General features: G+C 42.4%; 2 protein-coding genes across 2 annotated transcripts in view; one reads left to right on the top strand and one right to left on the bottom strand.

Annotated features, from left to right (window-relative positions):
• Nucleotides 1-22,779, bottom strand: part of syn3 (synapsin III) — a 127,799-nt gene that overhangs the window by 50,378 nt on the left and 54,642 nt on the right. The window contains exons 6-7 of the mRNA XM_005733098.1: nt 18,183-18,339; nt 17,330-17,419 (exon numbers count right to left, since the gene is read on the bottom strand). Coding sequence (XP_005733155.1) covers nt 17,330-17,419; nt 18,183-18,339 — 247 coding nt within the window. The remainder of the gene's footprint in view (nt 1-17,329; nt 17,420-18,182; nt 18,340-22,779) is intronic.
• LOC102215159 (metalloproteinase inhibitor 3) lies at nt 94-16,242 on the top strand. The gene is made up of 5 exons (XM_005733097.2): nt 94-423; nt 8,700-8,782; nt 10,578-10,689; nt 12,884-13,005; nt 14,957-16,242. Exons 1-5 carry the CDS (start codon nt 300-302, stop codon nt 15,152-15,154), a joined length of 639 nt encoding a protein of 212 aa, XP_005733154.2. The 5' UTR covers nt 94-299; the 3' UTR covers nt 15,155-16,242.

Below are 22,779 nucleotides of genomic sequence, written 5' to 3'. Positions count from 1 at the left end.
GCTATTCCTAATAGCGTGTGATTGGCCGCACTGGTTGCGAGCTCTGAAGAGGGAGGGGCGTGAACCTTTCGTCGCGCGCTTATATGTGCGCGTGTGCTCCTCCGCGGGATCAGGGAGAAACGCTCGAGCAGAGAGAAGCGAGCTGTGACAGACGAGCAGCACTACAGACGTGGACGGTACTCGCAGAACCTGCTACATCTACTGACTACTTACTGAAGCAGCAGCCAGCGTGTGGTGGTGATTCAGCGGACTTAGTCGGACAGTTTTATTCCAGAGAGGGAGTGAGAAAGTTTGGAGAAATGCACTCAGTGTACCTGGTCAGCCTGCTGTTTATCTTCAGCACCCTGCATGTTAACCAGCTGACGGAGGGCTGCTCGTGCGCTCTCACGCACCCCCAAGACGCCTTCTGCAACTCCGACATAGGTGGGTAACCCCGATTTTTTTTCCCCCTCTCATACTCATGAAAATTAGTGTGACTTTATTCTAACCACTGCACTGAGGTCAGATGTTAAAATAAAAGCTTTGCTTGTCACAGGAGCGTGAAAAAACTGGTTCCTTCCAGTCCTTTCTGGGTTTTCGCATGCGGATCTCTCACTGTGAATTGGACATTTTTAATAAACTCTGGGACATTTTAAGCTCTCTCAATTTAATCAGCATCCTGCACTGACCAAAAACTACCAAACTGATGAAGACGCTTGGGGACCTGAGTATAAGAATCACCTGATTCAATTCACCTCGTGGTCCCACCTGTTTAAATCGGAGCGAGTGCAGAGTTCTCCTCCAGCATCTGCCTTGATGATCCTTAGCAGGCTTCCCCACACAGATGATTGAATGTTGTTGCTCTGTGCGTGTCTGTGTGTCAGAAAACTGTTTGACTTTTAATTTACTTCAAATATTCCGCTTTTGCTCGGGACACAAATGTCTGCACATTCTTCCCAAAGCTGTGCTCTGGTGGGAGGATGGGTGGGTGAGGGGGAATGTGCTTTGATTGGTGTGAATTGGAACCAGTTGAAAACAAGACCCACAGTGAGTTTACATGTTTCAAATACTGTTTATTTATCTGCACGCTCTGGTATGTCTGTGTTGAGTGGCTCAGTACGCCCGGCCTCGGGTTGATAAAGCAGCAGTGGAGGGTCGAGGTGTACATGGCTTGTTTTACTGGCCTGGGTGTGCTTTCTCTGACTGCCCAGAATAATATGAATTTAGGATCTGGCTTAGCCTGGAACGCCGGTCCAACCTGACCTCTGTGGTTGGATAACACCAGTAAAGACCCGAGGATCATTTGATCTCTGCTGTAGGGAGAGAGGGCTGAAGTGTTTCAGATGGGACAGAAAGGCGGTTTTTATTGCAGACGAGGAGCGCAGACTCGCATTTGGGTTTCTGACTGGAGCCGATATTTTGTTTTAATCTCATTTGACCTGAAAATGTGGGAACCGTCATGAGGCACTCTAAAATCCTTAACCCGAGCTCAAACAATAATCTCTCAGTTCAGAACACACACACACAGCTACCATGTGTGTAAACCCACGTGTTTGCCCTAACACCTACTGTCAGCTAATTCACATGAACACACTCTGACATCATTGTTAATGATCTTGTACTTGCTACTAGTAACCAGTAGAGGCTGAAAACGATTATAGAGAACATTAGTTACTGATGCCTTAAAATCTTAATGAAACTGGAGACTTCTTCATGTTAAATACACACAACAAATCATAATTTACTGCACAAATAATACCCATTATTCTTAAAGGTGAAGCAGACTTCCTAAAAGTGCCCTTTTGACTACATTTAGATGTCTGCAGCCAAAGCTTTTGTATGAATTAAGCAAAGAAGACTTTATTTGTCCAACTTTATAATTATAGCTGAGTCTTTGGACATAACCAGGCTGGCTGGTTCCTCCTTTTTTCATTGTCTTTATGCTAAGTTAAGCTAAGCGAACTAACTTGAAGGTAGTGAACATAAACTGTAGATAAAAGATGGACACAGCTTATTGGTCAGAATTCAATAATACACCTGCAATGCAAAGTGTACCATATTTGATACATGACTTTTTGAGACTTCTACATCATCAGTGTGATTTTTATTTTTGAACACACCCAAACCTGAAACAATTAAATTCACAATATATATATTTTTTATAATATAATATATAAAGTTCATACTTTAAAGGGTTAAGTGCCTTGAACTTGCATTCTCTTCAGTAGCCAGCAGGTGGTGACTCCTCTGACTCTTATAAAACATCCAACTCTGTAGAGGTGTACTGGGGGGTCTGTGGTCCCCATTAGAGTCTCAGAGGAGGATTTGGTTTAGGATGAGCCTGGAGGCATTACATCACGTTTCAAAACATCAAGGTAGCAACGCCTAAATTGCTAAGCTTGAAGCTTTAGCGTTGGTTATCTTCAATGTACAGCATGGTATTCATACCGGCACAAAGCTAGTGGTGTCAGCTAACTCTGAAAGTAGATTTTCCCATTGAAATGCTCTGTTAACCTTAACGATTTAGCATATGGATCACCATCAATAAACAATAATAAAGCTCATATTTCCAGAATCCAGCAGCTCTCATAAACCTGCTTTTCTCTCGTCGATTGACATCCTGTTCAGTTCACATATTTTTATTACCCCTTGGCAGCAAGAAAAACGTCACATCGAGGACACGGTGTAACTTTAAAAATGCCATTTCATTTGCAGTTTCCTTTTTCCAGTCTCAGAGTGTCATAATCGCTCCACAAGACTTTGCTTTTCCTAAGGCTTTGCCAGACTTGCCTGTGAAAAGGAGGCTTCTCTTTGCTCAGATTCCGAGGACAGAACCAGCGTGCCTCTGTAGGTGGAAGTCACTTCATTTAGCTCTGACGTGGGCAGCAACTCACAATGATGGTTTGGTGAATCCTCTGCAGCATCTTAGAGGAGGAGGAGGTGGTGCAGGTTTAGCCTGTCATACTTTAGAGGATCTCACTGTTTATAAGGGGAGATAACAGAAACTGTGACATTACAGCCCCAAAATGGCCGTTTTCTCTTTGGTGGGGACTGATCACAGAGCCTGTGGGTGTGTCTTCAGCCAAGTGACCCCGTTTGACAAACGCTCAAGCGATGCCTTTCACAGTCCTTCAGATCTTTTGGATAGCTTGTGGTGTTGGCACCCCATGAGACTTGCAGTGTAGAATCTGGGACTGACTTCAATGGGGGCCAGCGATCAGTTGTGAGCCCCACAAATCCCATTTCCAAGGCCCTGGGCTTAGCTTGGGTTGTGCTTTGAATGCTTGCGGTTTGCTTGCGCACCTCCAGTCCCTCGATGAGAAGCGCTTCAGAAACACTAAAAGGTCACATGCTCACAGGATATTCTGGGTGAAGTGTAGCCTCCCAGCATGTGCAATTACCAAATCATGGACAATTTAACTGTATAACTGGTGTAGAGATCTTTTTATTGTTGTTGTTTTAGGCTGAATGTCTTTTTTTTTTTTTCTTTCTGTCAACTCAAACTGAAACCTGCTTTCCTGCTTTCTTCGCTGGACTCGGAGACGTGGAAAACAACACGGCATAGGGTTGAAATGCTCATTTGACAGGAGAGAAGGGCTGTAATTCTCAACGTCAACATCAAAGGCAACAAGCCTGTATCTTCCAAATTTAAGACCATCAGTGGAGTTCAAAGCATTTTCCCTCTTGGTTTCTTGGCCCTGACCCACAATCACCCGCAGGCACTCCACTGGATGAATCACAATTAGGTTAAAGGGGTTGAAAATTAGGTTATTGCAGAATGTCTCCTTTTTACTTGACAAGTCTAAAACTGTGACATACAAAAGCATGCATGTGCTGCAGTTTCCCGTCTGTGTTAGACTTTATTCTGTGGTCACGTGATAGAAAGGCCCAAAATGTACTGCCTACTGTTAGAGTTGGCAGAGTTGTAGCTGGTTGTTTTTTGTTGTTTTCTTTTTTCCCCTGCTACATACCTGAGAACTGGGCAATGACCTGGCTGCTGCCTTATGCAAAGACCTTGTTGGCCTCTACTAGGCAGCTGGGTTAAAGCAGCCCATTCACAAGGAGGAAATGTGCAGCACTTGTTTTTCCAAAGCCCTCCCGAAGCAAGATTAGAGGTCTGGGAGTAAGCTTTGACCATGAAATTCAATATTGCTTCGTAATGCCGCTCATTCCCAAAATGCTTGGAGGTGACAGGAGCAAACTTTTACATGCTTGCGCTGTAAACCGAGTTAGAAGCTGAGGATTAGCGTGATATGTGTTTATGCTCGGTTTGGGATTGGGGATCAGGCCATTGAAAGAAAGGATCCTGCCCCACTGTGGATGTTTGCTATCCATAGAGGAGCTTAGTGAAACAAGCAAAGCATAGTGGGTTTAGAGCGATGCATGGCATTGAGCTTTGTGACCTCATCCTCCTATTAATGAGTTATGTAGCATTCAGGTAAATAGCTACTCCCTTTAGCAGCATCTGCTCCCTCCCCCCACCGTTGAATTATGTAAGCTTGGATCAGATTTTTATACTTTTCCTCAAGTGAGTTAAAATGTCAGAGAGTCTGGATGTCAAAGAGTCTGGATTCCATACAAGCTTGGGATGTTCGTCCCCTGAGCCAGGCGTATCGAATGTCCAGCCCGCCCTTCCCTTCTAATGACCACACAGCCACCCAGGGGTTAACTGTTCCAAAACAAGAGGCCAATACAGGGGCGACGCACAATGGTACAACACTCATACATGAAAACACAATGAAGAATAAACCAAAAAAACTGTCATTTATTCAGCTTCAGTATGTTTATTAAAGGTTAGCGAACTTGAAAGAATAGTAACAAGTACTGTTTGATCTATACTGACCTCTAACTGTCAGTGTTACCAAGATTTACGCAACACTTGCAGTCTAACAGGTAAAAAGGTGAAAGGCAGCTGGTGATTTGAGTGAGTAACAGCAAGTCGGTGAGTGGCAAAGATAAAAAGCAAGAAGAGGAAAATGCAAAGCAGGTGCAAAGGTAGTACGATGCACAGATAGCACCCAGTGTTGGGTTGTGACTGCCTTTCCCAGAGCTTTCTCAGCATACTCCCTAATTTAGATACAAGGTTTCATTGTAGAGCACGATGCTGTGTTTTAGATACTTTGGCCAAAGTGTGCAAAAGGGTACCAATTTTAACTCTGGCAACTAGCATTTTTGAGGTCTGCTAGCGTGACGGCAACATTTAAACGAGTAGTTGGTTCAAGGTTCCTGTCGCTCGATCCCGCAGGAGCCTCTAATGAAGGGAAATCAACTTTCTAATTTGGTGAATAAGAAGTTGAATTCACAGGCAGTTAAATGGATTTTCGTTTTCATGCACTGCACTTTGCTTTGTCTGGCATTACCAGCTGTGTGTTGGTATTCACTTAGCTTAAATATTAGCTAGAAGCTTGATGACTGACATTACAGTTGGGTACTTTTTAAGAAGTCTGCTACGTTTGAGCACATTTAAGCCAAATTTAAAGACTGTTAGGTTCTTATATTTGATTTGGCAGAAATCGACCATCATGGTATCAGAGTGATAGGAAAGAAAAATCCCTGTGCTTCATAAGCTTCCCTCCATTTGGCATGTGAGCGAGCGCTGCATGCTCTCTGCGCCAGTGTTTTTCACCTGACATAAAGCTCTGCATTGGGGATTCGGTTTCAGTGTTTATTTTTGAGCGTGGTAGTGTGTCGTCCTGAGAATTCCTCTTCCTCCTACTCGCCTCCTCAAGCTTGGACAACTTTCTGCATACCAAAATCGGCGTCACGCGCCCCGTGCCTTGCTTTCCTCCTCTCCCTCACACATCCACAGACACACTCAAACGACTAGCCTTATTCTTGCCATGCTTGCAGTTTGCCACATTGTACGTAGGCTGGCTAAATGTTTAACTAAATTACACGCTCACCTTAAGACTTAGCATTTGCATCCATGCTTGTGTAATCGCCTGCTTCAGGGAAGAGAGTGGAGGGGGATTTTTTTTTCTTCTTCTTTTTTTTCAGGTTATTTCCTGTTTACCTCTCTTATGACAAAAAGACTCCCACTGTTGAAAATGTGTGTCAGGTCTTCAGCAGAAGATGAATCCCTGTGCGTCACAAGGAAAGTGTTCTGAGGGGAGGTAGTGGCGGAAGAGGGTGGGGGGTTATAGCCTGTTTTGAATAACAATAGGTTGGTGAACTACTTGAGGTCAACTTTCTTTCCTTTCTGGGCCTAGCCTACTGCTTTTGTTGCGCAAAGAGATTCATTTCTTCTCATGAGGGTGCTTCCAGATCAAAATTTTCTTCATACATATTTTAGTTATACTTGCAGTTGCAGTAACAACCACAGGGAAAGACTCCTCCTCCTCACTCGTCACTGACAGTTCCAATAGCAAGAACACTGCATAAGCCCAGGTTAGGTTTCGCTAACCTAAACTTAACATGATGTAATAGTTAATATTACATCATATATCAATAGTTAATATATTTATCTCACAAGATAGAGTGAACCTTCAGCCAGGTAATACATGACTGATATTAAAATACATTTTTGTAACAAAACTATTACACGTGTTATTTTACTTGGTTTAGTTCAAAAGTTGTTAAAGCCAAACTTTTTTTTTTTCAATCATTATCACTCTTAGCTAGGTTACCTAGCTTCCACTTATTAACCGTAGAAACGATGGCTGTAATTTTGTAAATTATGTTCTTTATTTGAATTTAACTTCAGGTTTTATTGAACCTGGTGATGATCCCCATAAACTAATAAGAAAAGTGTTTTACTAAAATATTAGCTTTGATAAACTAAATGTTTTTATACAAATTATATTTTGCAATCAGATGATCGCCTCCTGCTGGCCATTAAAAAGAATACACATTTAAGGCTGGAAGTGCTGTTGACTTCCTTTTTTTAGACCTGGAAGCCAGGCTAGGTTAGCTAGCGTAGTTTGCTAACTTTGAGTCAATCAAAAACACTAAAAGAAGTTTAGAAAGTACCTACTTAGTATACCTGTAGTTTCCAGATGAACCAGGGTAATGTGAGAAATGGGTTTAAATATGTGAGCTGGCAACTCTGCTCTGCGGTCATTTGCAAATATAACTGCTGAATGCATAGGAGGTCAATCGAGGAAATCCTGTCTTTGGTGCGTCACACTTATTATCACAGGCCAATTAGTGGCTTTTGTCTAAAGAAAAACAAAGGGGTCTTATCTGGATGTACTTCAGCTAAATCAGCCGACCTGTGACTCTTCAAACACAAACATTTGTTAGTCCTGAGGGTTGGTTTTGAGGCCGGGGCAGAGAATGAAACTGCATTTTCGGGTGGCATTTGAAAATAATGGCGGCAGTGTACTGAAATGAGGCAAAAGTATCCAGTTATATCTGCACATTCCTGTGTAATTGTGCTCCTGTGCTGTTGTAATTGCAGCTGCAGACGTCTGTCAGACAGCATTTAGATACATTTAGCAGAGGTTGATCATATAGTAGCGCTCCTGAGTTCATATAGAGCGAGCTGACAGGTTAATGGATCAAATGCTGTGCACCAAGTTATTGGAAAAGTTCAGAAAGTAGAGGGTGGGCAGGGGCTCTGAACAGTGTGTTAATCTGGAAGGAGTGACCCATGTTTTTGTTTTTTTTGTTTTTTATTAATTTACGATTTAATGTGATTTAATCTTTTATTTGGTGACATTAACAGTGACAGTTAACAAAATGCCACCGCTTTCTACTAAAGAAGACTGAAATGAATGAAAAGTAACACAAAATCTGTTTGAGGCTCCTGGATGGCTGCATTGCTCAATTTACTGCTTCAAAATAGGATTTGGTGTGTTGCATAAATAAAGTCTCGGTTCAAATAGGGGACCGTATAACTAAAATAAATCTGTGGTCACCACTTTTGGGTGGCCATGCTGTAATAGCTTCCTATTTGACTTGTAGTTTTATGCCCAATTTCCTTTTGCCTTTTAGCAGGACAGCTAGACAAACAGAAATCCAACAGAAGATGCCACATGCCTCATTTCTTTCTCCCCCCTTTCTGGGGAATGTGAAACCCCAAAGAATCTGGGAAGGAAATTCCACAGGGAGAAGATAACAAACATAGTCAGTGTTAGTTGTGTCTGTGGCTGTTGGGCTTTGGGCAGCAGGTGAACTTCAGAGCGGGACTGAAAGCTCATGCAGGGCCCGCAGCTCGAGGCAGGCGCTGAAGCAGCAGCTCAAATGATCACTCGTTTTGTACACTCCCAGTTCCTGGCCTTTCATAATAAGCCCCCTTACGCCAACACAAGTGAAAGCAAACAAATCAAACTTGCCGCTAAGCATTTTCACCTCGCCAACATTTACATGAGGGTCCTGCACTCTGATAAGATCGTTGTCAAGCTGTACTCCCAAAGATGGGACCCTGTTTTTGTTTAAAGTCACACTTTTTCCTAATTATGTGAAGATTTAGTATTCAGATTGTTAAAAGTTAATAACAGTGAACATAATTGTTTTTTTTTCCAATCCCACCCTAGAGTAGTTATTTGCAGACATCCATGTCTTTCTAGTTCAGACTCTTTTCCTTCCATTTCTGTATCAAACTTATTGTTTCCTTTAGTGATTTTTCTCTATTGGCTTTCTCAGCAAATGGAAGTAATGCATAAATGGTTAACTGTGGTGCCAACCTGGTCCTGAAACGGCATTTAACAGAAGCAATGTGTTTATTTGCTTGGAAAGTTGTACGCTAAAAGGAATGCACCTGTGTGCTCTCTTCACAGTGATTCGAGCTAAAGTGGTGGGCAAGAAGCTCCTGAGAGATGGACCGTTTGGAACCATGCGCTACACTGTCAAGCAAATGAAGGTGAGAACAAACATCTGCTTAATCCGATGCTGTTTGCCTGAGTTAAATACAAAGCTACAGAAAGCAAAATCCTTTTATGGCAAGTTTCAGTTTAATCCCTGTGTTTGTGCAATAACATGACCAAGAAGAGATCTCCAGGACACGTAGCAAACGACCAAAAGGAACGAAACATCTAATCTTGCTTTTGTTTACATTTCAAAAACAGGATCAAATAACATGTTATACAAATAACAGAGTAGTTTAACAATATCGAAGTTTTGTTTTTTCCCCGCTATAGTATAGCTAACTATACTACAGCGCCATATTTAACTCAAAGTCATATTAGCAACTGACTGGACATTTACAGAAATGGCTGGTTGTTTCCAGTTCTTCTGCTAAACTAAGCCAATCACAAACTATCTAAATATTCTAAAATGGTCTCTATATAAGATTTATATACATTTTTCTTTAGCTCTCATGAACAGAGAAAAAGAATTTTGCTATTATTAGCTAATGATATGTACTAGCTAGTGATGACAAGTTAATCCTGAGCTCCATGAAACCATGACATCTGCTGACATGGGACGTTACCTGTATAGCCTGAAAATATCCACACATACATGTATATATGAGGCTTGCCTATCTAGTTTTCTTTTGTCACACTACAGTAAAGAAATATGCTGATTATTATTAGTAAAGATTGGCTTTTCCCCCAGTGTTGTCACTTATTTAAGGTTTTTGTTTTTTTTAATCTGAAGCAAATAAATTGTAAAATTTCTGCATCTTTTCAACTGAAGACCAATCTTTGCTCTCATTTTTAAGTATAACTGACTACATATCGTGGCTTGTTACATTTTACTTACAATGCTGTCTCTCCGCCCCCTCAGCTGCCGTGTAATAGCTGAAAAGCATTTCAGGATACTTGCCCTGAAAGCTCATTCTTTACTTCCTCTATATTCTTACATAACGCTGCATATTTCTGACAGATGCTGACATCGGCCTGCTGCTCAGATAGAAGCCAGGCTGGAGGATTAGCAGGCTTTCGGGCATTAGAGCTCAACTAAACTCCTCACTCTGAGTGTAAATATTTCAGTAGAGTCATGCGATGCATCAGTAAAATCCCAGGTTGTAACAAAAACATCAAGTGGCCTGTTGATGGCGAAGCATAGCAGGTGCCACTCTGGGATTATCCTCAGCAATTAGACGTGGCCTTTGAGCCTCTTGGTTTATTTATTTGTATTTCAGTCTGCTGGTTTGTACTGAAAACAGTGCTTTGCTCTAATAACTTACACAATTCCTTTCAAATTTCAACAGATCCTATGAGACTTGTGCCTTTGGCTTTCCCAAAGTGCCACAGTTTCTGGCTTAAGTAACAGTTTGTTCTGCTTTTCTCAGAACGCCGCATCTAAACAGGGATTTCCTGTTGTTCCCAGACAAATAGATTACACTGCCAGAGGAAGAAAAATCCAGAAAGTTCTCAGAGCAAACATTCACTTCGGGCTCTACATGACTGAGCTGAATGGAAGGACTGGATTTTAGCAGTGACCTTGCCAAAACGCCATCAAAGTGAAAGCATATTACACAACGTAGCTATGTTATCTATGATTAGGTTGAGGGCAGAGCCAAATACTCCTTCTCCCCTGAGGCGCTCCTTAAGAAATGTCATCTGATAAAGCCAGTGTGCTGTTTCCATTCGTCATTATTTATATGTGGAGGTTGAGGAAGAGATGGAGTGCCATGGTGCAGAAACATTACACTTTCCTATTTTTAAAGAGCATGGGGGTGTAATTCCATGTTTGATTCTCATGTCTTACAGATGTACAAAGGATTTGAAAAAGTCCAGCATGTGCAGCACATTTACACAGACGCCTCGGAGAGTTTGTGCGGTGTGAAGTTTGACATCAACAAATACCAGTACCTGATCACAGGTGAGCCGTGGTTTTGCTCTGATTGACTGATTTTTACTCAGACTGTTGAAATAATCAACGTTAAGTGTGAGAAACCCTCTCAAAGCGAGGCTATGCAACGTTTACAGAAATCTGTGCTAAGGGAGAAAATGTCACCGTAATCAAATTATATGAAGGAAACTCTAAGCTAAGCTATCCAGCTTTGCTCGATGGCTGTCTGCACCTTAGAGTCATTTTTAGTGCCGAGTTTAATGTAAGTGGAACAAGCAATGATTAAGTTTTGGTTAAAATTAGTTTTCTGTTAAAAAGCATTCTGGAGTGGCTTCTCCACTCTGTGTGTAGGGGGAGGGGCTCAGAGTCGTCATGAGGAGATTAATTGGTGCATTCCAAAGACTCCTCCCCCGAGTTGAATGTTCACAGCTAAGTGCCAAAGCTTTACCCCGAGTGTAACTGGCACCTAATTCTGACTTAACTCTCAGCCATCAAACATCAAACAGGCCTTTTAAAGGGTCTGGAGGTGGGATAAGAGCTGAAAGTTGCTTTTACAAAATATCCTCATTGTGAAGGTCTTTGATTGTCCAAAATAACTGTTTTTATTTGATTTTACTGCCTTTGGCATTTCTGATAAATGGCTTCAGGTAATCATTTGTGATAGCACCAGAGAAAGTTATAAGTGACCACTTGCGGTCTGTTTCGTAATAACATAAACTTAGCGACTGCTTGTATGTGACAGTCTCAGAGGACGTGTAACTGTTAGCAACACTCTTTCTCAATATATCCTTTTTTGAGCTTGTGGCATGATTAAATCCTCCAAACTGAATCCATTTTATCACCAAATGGGTGCTGAAAACATTCAGAGGCCTTCCAGCCAGCATCACTGCAAGATACACACACTTCTCCTCCCCAAGGATTTCTTGGTTTGTCCTGTCACACAAAGTTTCCCACTAATTACAACCTACTGTTTGCCACCGTGCAAGGTGGCAAAGGAATGGCCCTCTTAAAACTCATTTCCCTTAGCTTCGCCGTCTAGAAACTGCAGTTTTGTTTTGTTTTTTCCTCTCACACACAACTCGTAATTAGCAGCCAGCAGGAAGCGACTGGCATTTTCCAGCAGAAGCACTTTATGAGTTGCTATTTCTAACAGAGGTGCAGTTTACTTTGGACCCTGCTGTGCTTGGTGTATGTAACTGTCGCTAAGTCCCGACCTGTAAATACTCTAACTGCACCGCACAGTGCAAGCCAACGAGCTGGCGTTGCTGGGCAGTGACTGCTATGTTTACCCAGTCCGGGTGCGAGGGGACATCAGTGTCTTTCGCTCCTGCCAGGGCATCTATAGAAAGAACTCCATATAATTAGGATTGTATTAAGAACAATTTAAACACACTGAGGCCTCCAGCGTGAGCTGCAAAAATCTCTTTTGATCAAGCATAAGGGCGCTGACCCCGATTAGTATTTTAGGTGCGTGTCGCACACTCTGCACCATGTAATAAACCCGCAAGCGACTCCAGTAATCCCAGTGCAACTATGCAGGCCGATTGGGAGGTGCACTGGGGGTCGAAGATGCACATATTTGTGAGCTGTCACATTCCCATGAGGTGACAACACTGATGACATCGAAACGTTCCCGAGCACATGCAGTGTGCCATTGTGCACCTGTCTCGGGAGTCCGTAAGGTGCAAATGGTCCAGCACTAAAAATAGATGTCTGCTGACATTTTGATATCCAGAAATAGAGGTGCTGGTTTAATATGGGCTTACTGTATGATATTGTCTTACCATGGGCAAACAAGTTGGACTGGTTGAGTGATGGGACTACAGTATCCTGTGTTATACTGAAACGATTACAAAATAAGTGGCATGCATGCATCGTGACCTGAGTCGGGATTAATGTGTGGGTCTTTACACATTAATCAAGTACAGATGCTTTTATTGGGCGCCAGAGAGAGCAAAGTAAATACAGTTGTAAGGCTCCTTAAGGCCTTGGAAAATATTTGAATTTCTGTGAATTAGGTCGATAATGTCGTTCTGTTGGTTGGTCCAAAGTCTAAGATTCAGTTTGTTATGTATGTGTCTGGCAAAGAAAAACGCCAAATCCTCACATCTGTTTGCATGACTCCAGAGTCCTTTTTAAAGACTAAGAGGTACTTAAACATCGTTTTGTACAGAGGTGAGAACACAATCTAAGAGTGACATCCAAATATCCTGTGCTTCCACAGGACGAGTCTACGACGGCAAGGTTTACACGGGGCTGTGTAACCTGAACGAGCGGTGGGAGCGCCTCTCGCTGGCGCAGAAGAAAGGCATCAACCATCGCTACCAGCTGGGCTGCAACTGCAGGGTGAGTGTCAACAGGCAACCTTTGTCCCAACAAGGATATGATAGATGAGGGAAGACGAGGCTCAAGAGGAGCTTACTGCTGCTCATTTTTCCAAAGGCAACTAAATGTTATCCTGCTGGATGACCACTTATAAAGTTGATTAATATAACAGGATTTAAACAGTACAGGAGGAAGGATGTGTATACTTAGTTATGGTGGCTCTGTGTGAAGAATCAAATCAATCATTAATTCTACTGCAAGCCATTGAACGGATTATTTTTTATCAAGACTGAAATATGAGCTCCTTTTTAAGTGTATAAATCCCACTATTATTCATCACGGATGTTTAGCTGGGATAGAAATGGAGAAAAAAAACAAGTTTTACTACTGTCACAGGGAATTAAGTAACAGGTCTGGAATCAGCTCAAGCCTCCCATTGCATGTGACTCACACATGTAGCTTGCTGCTGCGCAGCTGTCGAAACGCCTCATAAACATCCTACTGTACAGCGGCGCCGCGGACATCTGCTAACGCGCCGGGCCCCTATCAGTATAAGTGGATTAGCAGGGAGACCTGTTTGTTCCCAATACGGGCCAAAGCAAGTAAACTGTGCTCAGATTTTACGTGGCAGCAGCCCAGAGGCAATCGAAGGAGGCAATCAATCAGCTGAGGCGTCACGGTGACGACCCTTAAGCGCAAAGCAGACACAGAAATCACTGCACTATTTTAAAAAACCAGCTCCTCTGTCCTTCGCATTCCTTCACAAATGAGGACTTACGGCACTGGAGCGCGAAGAAGCATGTCGTGGCAGTTTTATTACTCTCTACAGATCATTAGAAGCACTCGAACTGAGAAGTTATGTCAGACATCTCTGAGCCACGGAGGATAAACTTTCTTGGCCTGAGTAACAAAAGCAGCCAAAAATGGCAAACGTGGCCTTTAATGTACTAATTGAATTTGCTGCTGAATTCATATCCAGATAAGTGTGACGACTCGGTTACGCAGCGCCCCGGTTAGTTATGCGAATCGTCCTGTCACTTCAGGCTGTATATTCATCTGTGAAGCTGCTTTTTGTGTGAGCACCTGGAGTGGTGACGCACGAAAGGCTAACATCGAGCTGAATCCTTAACAAACTACAAAAAACTCTCGCTGCTTCAGGAAGACGTCAACGTTCCGTCGCACAAAGCAGCACGTGCCAGTGTAGACTTACCGGATTTGAGCTTAGTTATTTAGAGAGCTGCCATTTTTTCCCCCAGTCCCATCAGATCAATAAATCTTCTGCAGTAAATCCCTGAAAGCAAACGCTGAAAGGCAGTAGAGCAAAGATGCATGTTTTGCTTGCTTCACCAAGCGTGTATTTCATGTCAAGTGTTTTTGAAGATCCAAGCTATTTTTCTTAGCACTCATTAAGCTAATTCATAATGAACCATAAATAAACCTAAATACTGTAAACTCGAAGTACTTTAGGATTTGAGAAAACGCAGTCGGTAAATTGTTCAAGTATTCAGGGAACATCTTTCATACTGCCAAAATCTGCTTATTTGTCTTTTTGCTATGCTAACTAGGAAGTCAGATCCAAGCTCAACTAGTGTAACCATTTTCCGCCAGTTTTAACCTCTTCTTTCAAAGCTAATAAGTGCTAAGCTAATTAGTGCTATGGTATGATATTTAGTTATAATATAAAAAGTAGTGCTGTCAGCGTTAAAATGACAGCGTCAACGTATTAACGTGCTAACCGCGCGAACGCATTGACGCCGTGCAGCCCCACGCACGGGGCCATCCGCGTTAACTCGCTAACGGAGATTTGCCGCGTTAATGTGGTTATGGCGTTAACGTCATTTTAACGAGGTTAACGCTGACAGCACTAATAAAAAGCTGTTATAACTCAGTATCATGTATGTTCTAGCAACATGCCAAATCATGGGATAGTGCTTGTCAGGCTTCATCTCGGGTTTTTCTCCTTTCTCTGTAGATTAAGCCCTGCCACTACCTGCCCTGCTTCGTGACCTCCAAGAACGAGTGCTTATGGACGGACATGCTGTCCCACTTCGGTTATCCCGGCTACCAGTCCCGGCACTACGCCTGCATCCAGCAGAAGGAGGGCTACTGCAGCTGGTACCGAGGCATGACCACCCGTGATAAAACCACCATCAATGCCACTGACCCCTGAACACAAACGCCCTCTGACTGAAACTCGCTGCCGCCTCCCAAACTCCGTCCCATCCCTGGTCACGTTTAGAGTATTACAGGACTGTTCGAGCTCACCTGCCTGGGTGATGTCCCCCTTTTTAAAGGGGTAATAAAGGAAAAAAAAGAGCAAATCTATTACAGTGCCTGTTTGTAGCACTTCTGATAGAAAATAATACCCCCCACCCTCCCTTTATTTGTACAGCTTGTCCTGTGGCTCCTTTTTCCTTGTACTACAAACTCCGTCCTTTGCACCAAGTTGACATCGGTGACAAAGACAGAAAGGGCCAATAAAAAGTGTAAGACCTCGCTCCACCTACTGAGAGCTTCTGAAAAGATTTAATCATAAGTATTATTTACAGCATCAGTATCATTGGCTTCAATTAGCAACCTGCAGTTTAGCTAGTAGCTAGTGTCAGGATCATTTGAACGAGGAGAAGTCTCTAAAGCAAAAGCCAGGAGGTGTCAGACGAAGTATACTACGAAGATGATCCTTTGTAAATTTGCTGAGTAAAGCTAGCTTGTTGCTATCAATATACCGAACATGGCCGAAACAGCGCCAACATATTATATATGTTAACGATACACGTCTATTTTGGCTTCAAACCCCTTTGTGAAATGGACAATGTTTCACAGTGAAGTATCGGTTATGTTCAGTTTGAACTGTCACACACGTCTTTATAATGGTAGTAAGTCTGCTTCCTGTTTTTAACGCGACTGTTGCGCACTGCTTCACAAAAGTAACACAGTGCCAGCGCGGGGAAGCGCCCAATTTCTTGCAGAGATGGTGATATTTTATTTGTTGCTGTATATAAAATAAGCTACAGAAATCAACTCATCTGAAACCTCTATTACATTTATTTATATGTTTATTGGGTTATACTATGTGGTATATGTGCGTAAAAGAAAAACAGGCCAAATAATATCGTGAACTCACTGCAGTGTATTAAATGAAGCACCAGCATCAGCAAATTCAACATTATGGTACTATTATGGTAGTTTGGTTTTTTTGGCTTCATTATAATCCCCTACACCCCTCCCCCCCCCCAAGCTGGTACTCGTTACCAATCCGATAAAATTAAAACTATAACAGAGGTTTCAGAGAAGGACATATTTTGTAAGTGTATATTCAATCTTTTTTATTTAACTATTTGAGATGAACATTATATATAAATGAAAGTAACAATATATTGTCACTAAATTCATTCTTGTTCGCCTGTTCCCGTCTGGGGTTTTCTCTTATTTTTACTTCCCTTCATTCCATTCCAATAACGGACACAGACTGGCCTCACAAAGAGGAAGAGCCCATTCGTAATTTATGCTAAGAGAGCGCCAAGCACAGAAACTGTTGGTTTGCTAAAAGAATACTGATATCACTCTGACATGTTTGTGCTAATTATGCATCTATTTTTGGCAGTGATTTAGCCTAGTTTATGGCAGCTTAAAGCAGGATACTGTAAACTGCCTCGCATAGCATAGTAGAGAGGAAGGACAAACTATGGTGTTTTAAAATTCGTTCAAACACTACTGTGTATGTTTCATATGTTGAGATGGTTATGCTAGCTGTGCTATTTCCAGACTATGTGAAGCTAGGCTAACTAGGTTGTTTCATTTATGGTCCATTTCTGGTTATCTGTGTCACTTTTTTTTTTTTTTTTTTTTTTTTTTTATCCCTTTAATTTCTACAAAATTCTATATTATTATTATTATTATTATTTTATTTTTTTTATTTTTTTTTTTACTGAATTTTTTTTTTATGACTGAATCTTTCAGCAGTATTTAGTTTATTGTTCTTCACCTCCATACATGATGAGCTCTTCCTCCAGCTGTGGTATTTCTGTGTCATTATTTCTGTGGTTCATGTTTATGTAATTAAACTATCTGCTTAACACAGAAATCAGTCAAAAGGAAAAAAAAATCCAATCAAGGAAGCTGTGTACAGTCTGTGTGTAAACACTGATTTATGAATTATGTGGGTTGGGGATATTTCCTTGTTGGGGTTGTAGAAATGTTTGACTTAATTTCTGTGTTTTATATTTTTATAATAAAGACTTACTGAAAAATGCTCCACAGGAGGTCTTTGGTGATTTTTGCGCACATCCGTGAGAGTGACCCCCCCCCCCGTTGAAATAAAGAATAATATCTGCGAGGCACTCACCATCTGTGTGTGGTTGGGATAAAAAGTTTGTTCATTCAGGGGGAATTTCTCAGGGCCGAGGGAGCGGTACAGCTTAATCATTTGAGAAAACTGCAAGCAGAAATAAACAAGACAGGAAGACGTCATTATTCAAGGAGGACAAACAGACTTCTATAAGATTCATGCGTGTTAACGACTTTTAGGAGCAGAGGATATGGATCGTCTGAAACTCCAGGTTTGTTTGGTTTTTGGTTTTTTTTGTTTATAAAATGTGGCCTGGTACAGTCAGACCCACCTGTTAGTGTGAGGGTTTGAACACCTGTTCTTCTAAAATCAATAATCCATTTGCTTACACCCCGAGGTAATACTTTCTTGGAGTTATTTATTCTTGAGGTGCTGGAATTTCCTTTCCAATAGATTTGTCTTCAGACCTGCTTCGGTTCATTATTTTAAACGTGTTGCATTCAGCAGTTGGTTAACATATACAGCATGATAGGTGCCTTACTGGTGATCAACCACCTCATTTTTTAACTTGTGCTTTGTAGAATGAGTAACAGAACTGTAAATATATAGTGAAGAATGGCACCTTTAACAAAACTGCTGCATATTTCCTGCTTTAAACCTAAATTTAAGATCTCTTTCAAAGCCAAGCATCTACACACTTTTCACTGCGCTTTTGTAGCTTTTCTCAGCACCGACTAAAAACACGTGGTGGCCGAGGCCGCCCGCTCTGCTGGCCAGCTCAAATCACAGGTGTTGCAGCTCCATTTATTAGCACAAATAAATCAGTCGGAGGCAGCTGCCGAGGGAGGGACTTTGCGACACCTTTGTGTGGGTGAAAGTATAGCAAAGAGAGCCGTTACGGAGCGCTTACCACCCAGGGTTTGCTGCAGAAGTTGTATATGGAGAAGATTGAGTTGACGCTCGGGACGCCGCCAAAATGGAGGCCGATGACAAGATTCCTGAAGTCCTCACCGGGAATCATGCTGTAGGCGTGCTGGCGAATCAGAACAAAGTCTGGCTTGAAGGACCTGCAGCAGGACGGATATGGAAAAGGAACCATCAAACTGGGCCTGTTGTCAAGGTTAAGCATACAGTTGTTTAGGGTTAGAGTAGCGAAGACTTCCAGGCAGCTTTGACTCAATAGGTAGAAGTAGAGCAAGGTTGGTGGTTCAATCCCGGGCTCCTTCTAGCCTGTGGTTGTGTTATACGTGTCCTTAATGCCTACATAGTGTGGCTTGAGTGTTCAGAAAAGGCAGGAAGCAGCATACCTGGTCTGACTGATCAACATGAAATCTTTGCAAGCTTTTGCACCCAGACGTGCCAGACATCTACAGACTTTAGTGATTTCCTTTTCACCAAAAGTAAACTGTATCAAAAACTGTTGGACAAAAAAGTAATCATGGTATTTGATAAATATTCATCTAGTGTCGTTATAGGATCCAGTTTAGTTTGTCCAGTACTTCTCTTTATCTATACATCTACACATATGCACGTATATGTGACTCTTTTGGCAGATCGTAACCATCCACCCACTCCTCCATGTAACAATCAACTTCCTGTTTAACACCTAACCTAACAGCACTGAGGGCAAACATCTCCAGCACAGTGTCTCCTTGCAGGCTGACAGCTCTGTTGGCACATTATTAACACACTATATCTGGACTCTGTGTTTACAGTCAGGCCCTCTGTTGTTCAGTGCATCGAGCTGATGGGGTAAAGTAATGCTCCTTGCAGCACCTAATCTTTTTGAACCATCTATCCAATTAACCCAGCCTAATCCTTCCTTTTTAGACACTTTTCTGGGATCAGAGCCAAGTGCCCCATCACCCACCTGAAAGCCTCTTTTAAACTAGCCCACATTTCATAGTAACAAGGAGAATTCAGTTTGACTTTTATTTATTTATTTACCTGGAAACTTTAAAGTTCTATACAAATGTTCCTGCCAATTGTTACATTGATGTAAAAATTATTAGAGCCCGGCCACTATAAGAACAATATTTGCTCATTTGAAAATCTGACATGTTAGGGGATATTTTTTTTTGGGACATGGGAAATAAACATTTGTTATGTGAATTTCTGAGTCCTTACTTTGGCAATGAAGATCTTGTTTTATTATGACAACGAGTTACGGATGAATAGTTTACGCTGTGCCGCACTCTGCTCAGAACATCAGGTTTTAGTGTTCTAACCATACGGGATGTTGCAGGGTGCCCTCTAGTGGACAAATTGTGCAACATCGACATTCATAAGGGCGTTTCTCCCGCCTCTTCTTTACTTTTTCCAATATTCATTCATTTATCAGCCGTTATAAAAGCCGATACAGACATACAGGCAAACAGCTAAAATCAGCCAAAATATCAGCCCCGCCCATTAATTTGATCAGGCTCTAAAATTGATCTCAAGCATACAGTGACGTCTGGCTTGCACACAAAAGTGTCCATATTTAATAAATTGGTCATGAGAGACTCACCGACCCATTTCCAGAACTTGGTGCATAATGACACTAATGTAAAATGACACATTGTATATACTTGTGAGATTCCAGTGGCTTTGAAACAAAGATTCAAAACACTGAGACTGGTAAAATCCTCGCACTCATGTTTCCGTGGTTAGTACCAAATCTGACATGCTCCGACAGGAAGCATCAGCCCGCTGCAGGTGGAAACCAAGCTGATGAGAGCGGTGAGACTAAACCCAAACAAAGTTGTGGGATATAAAACCAAAACAATGAAAGACATTGAGGCAATATGAAGCTGATGGAAACTACGGAGTGGGAAAATTCTTTGTTGCTAAGGGAGACGCCTTTTGACACATTCCCCTTGTGACAAATACTTAAACGTATTAAAACAGAACACAAAGGTACACAGCAAGCCACTGGATTACCTGCAGTTACAGACACAGGTGCGTGCAGTAGGTAGAGGGCTGAAATTACAGCAAGGCCCTCCAGCAGACTCTGGTCCTCAAGCGCTGCTCATGTTAGACTGCACAGAGAAGACTGGCAGGATGGCTGAGGAGTGATCTGTCCTCGGCGACAGAGCGACTACAGCTGTTCCTCCCTGCTGCTGCTGCGCTCGGCCGCAGTGGCAACAGACCAAAGGCTCTGCTATTTATACTGGATGGAGCTGTTTATTGAAGCCCAGAACCCGACCAGACTCGACTGCTTCCTAAACACAGGACGTGCTGTTCCAAGCAAACTCCATCCTGGTTACAACTGTGCACGAGCAGTTTAATCAAGGAACACCTTATTAGCCTCAAACAACCTACTTGATTACACTACTTGACTATAACAGAACGGGCAGACGCAGCGGTCGTTCAGCACAGTGGGATTTCACTGGGCTGAGTTAATGACGGCAGGAGCAGCAGAGCATCACTGAAGTTTGTCACCCATTAACTTTGCTTTTGTGTGTCTTCACCTGGACTCATCCTGTTAAAGCACTGCTTCCTGCGAGCCACGGATTAACCCTGAAGCAGCACGTTTATGTTTTACGATGCGAATACCTCGGGCCCCGAGACTCACTGCTTCACAGGCGATATTCTAATGTGGCCTTTGAATAGGTTACAGTGCAATAAAAGGCTAATAAGAGGCTCAGATGGGGGAAGAGCACAGATATAGATTAGGAGGTGAGGACAGAAAGGATCCGTGTGGATTCATAAGGCCACAGATAAGACAGGATTTGTAAAGTAAGCCAGACAGGGACCGAGTGGGTGGTTCTGTGTGGCGCGTGCATGTTATTGCTACCTGTCTGTGCAGGTGCTCCTCCCCCAGAATGATACGGTTAACTGTTGACTCTCATCCGGCTCTAGCTGTGGATGTGAGAGTTTGAGGTCTTCTCACTTTCTGTGTGTTCGCCTGGTATAGACTGGTGACTTGTCCAGTATCAACAGGTCACTCTTACAGTCACTTCACAAAAGCCCCCAGAACAGGGAGGTGTCACTGCACAACAGGAGCTGTGTGCAAATATGAGCTAAAGTATGTGCTGATTATAAGTCATAGAAAATGTTTGGGAGCTGCTACTCACATTATTTTAAGTCAACATCTCCATCTCATGACTCCTTGCTCGTGAATGCAGCCGCTCCCAGTGACGAACCCACAGAGAAAAACTGCCTGACTCTGCAGTTTCCCCCAGCTTTGTGGGTGAGTTTCAGCATCTCACGTCTGGTTGCTTTGGCTTTACGGGTTTTGAATTGAATATTTCGGCAAATGGTTACAGCTCTGATCTGAGTAAGATCCATCACACAACCCTTTAAACACAGGTCAACAGCTAGCTGGGGAACACGGGAACATTTGGTTGCTCCAACAGTAAAATATTTCCCCTTGAAACGGGTGACAGAAAATCGATCCAGAAGAAGGGTGGTTACTAATTTGTCACACAGACAGACTAACATCTCCAAAGTAATATTTGCTCTGCTTCGGTTTCATGAGTAACCCCCAAAAAACGCTATGAGCTTGTGCTGTGTTTGCGTTTCCACTGCTCCAGTGAGTAAAGGTGCAAATTCTATAGGACAGAAAGAGTCATAGCACAAGGCAGGTAATCCTCAAAGCACAGATAAACATGTTTAAAACACTCCACTTTATAGTGGCTGTGAATACACATCGAGCCTGGCAGTTACGTAAGCCCATCATAAAATATACCGCACAACGGCGCCAACAGGATGTTTTCATCAGCATTCTTGGAGCAGGAAAGTATTCAAAACTCAGGACAATATGCTGCCGTTTGGTCTCCAGATCCATTTATCATACAGAATCTCTGACCTTCTAATAGGCTCCAAAGGGATGTCTGAATTTGTTCTCGAAACGGTCCTGCGGCTGTTTCAAAAGCTGGTGAGGGCCTTATCTTCCACCATCAGTCTGTCTCTCATTGATAAGCATAATCGGGGTAGAACTCGGCGGGAATGCCACAAATGTCAAACAGTACATACCGAGGATCAGCACAGCGCTCGTACACAATGGTGCATTGTGCCGCGCTGGCTCCCTGTCATCAGAGGGAAATGCACCTTAGAGAAAGTCTGTGCTTTCCTGTTAGGAGGACGCACTCCAGAGCAAAAACTCTCAATCAGGCCACAATCGTTTTATGTGTATATATGGGGAACATTTCCTACTTCAAGACAACTACAGGACGGATGATTTTCTTTACAACTTTTACATTTTTCATGACGTATAGCTCTCTGTCACTTGACTTGACTGAACACACTAAGGCAGTTTTTCCTTAAGTCAATGGGAACCTAACACAGGGTGCTGGCTAAAAACCACTAATGCTACCAGTCATATTCAAAGTGTTAAGGTGAATGAGTGACCCAACCCCAAGAGCAGTAAATTTAGGTCGGCGTAACGAGCCATATCACAAACTAACCCCCTCCTATTACCAGTTTTAATTTGCTTTTTACATAAATAACTACATTTATATAAATATGTGAATGTAAATAATTGTGAGTAATTTAAAACTGAATTTCAGTTTGTGTATTACTGC

The sequence above is a fragment of the Pundamilia nyererei genome, unplaced genomic scaffold (assembly GCF_000239375.1).
Source record: "Pundamilia nyererei isolate P.nyererei 1_Seehausen unplaced genomic scaffold, PunNye1.0 scaffold00050, whole genome shotgun sequence".
Classification (NCBI taxonomy): Eukaryota; Metazoa; Chordata; class Actinopteri; order Cichliformes; family Cichlidae; genus Pundamilia; species Pundamilia nyererei.
This window is presented reverse-complemented; position numbering and strand designations above follow the sequence as displayed.

Bases quoted from the DNA above. Each gene is read 5' to 3' on its own strand.
- LOC102215159 (XM_005733097.2), top strand. From the start codon at position 300: ATGCACTCAGTGTACCTGGTCAGCCTGCTGTTTATCTTCAGCACCCTG. The intron at 8,783-10,577 runs GTGAGAACAAAC...CATGTCTTACAG, and splicing joins ACACTGTCAAGCAAATGAAG to ATGTACAAAGGATTTGAAAA. The intron at 10,690-12,883 runs GTGAGCCGTGGT...GTGCTTCCACAG, and splicing joins ATACCAGTACCTGATCACAG to GACGAGTCTACGACGGCAAG.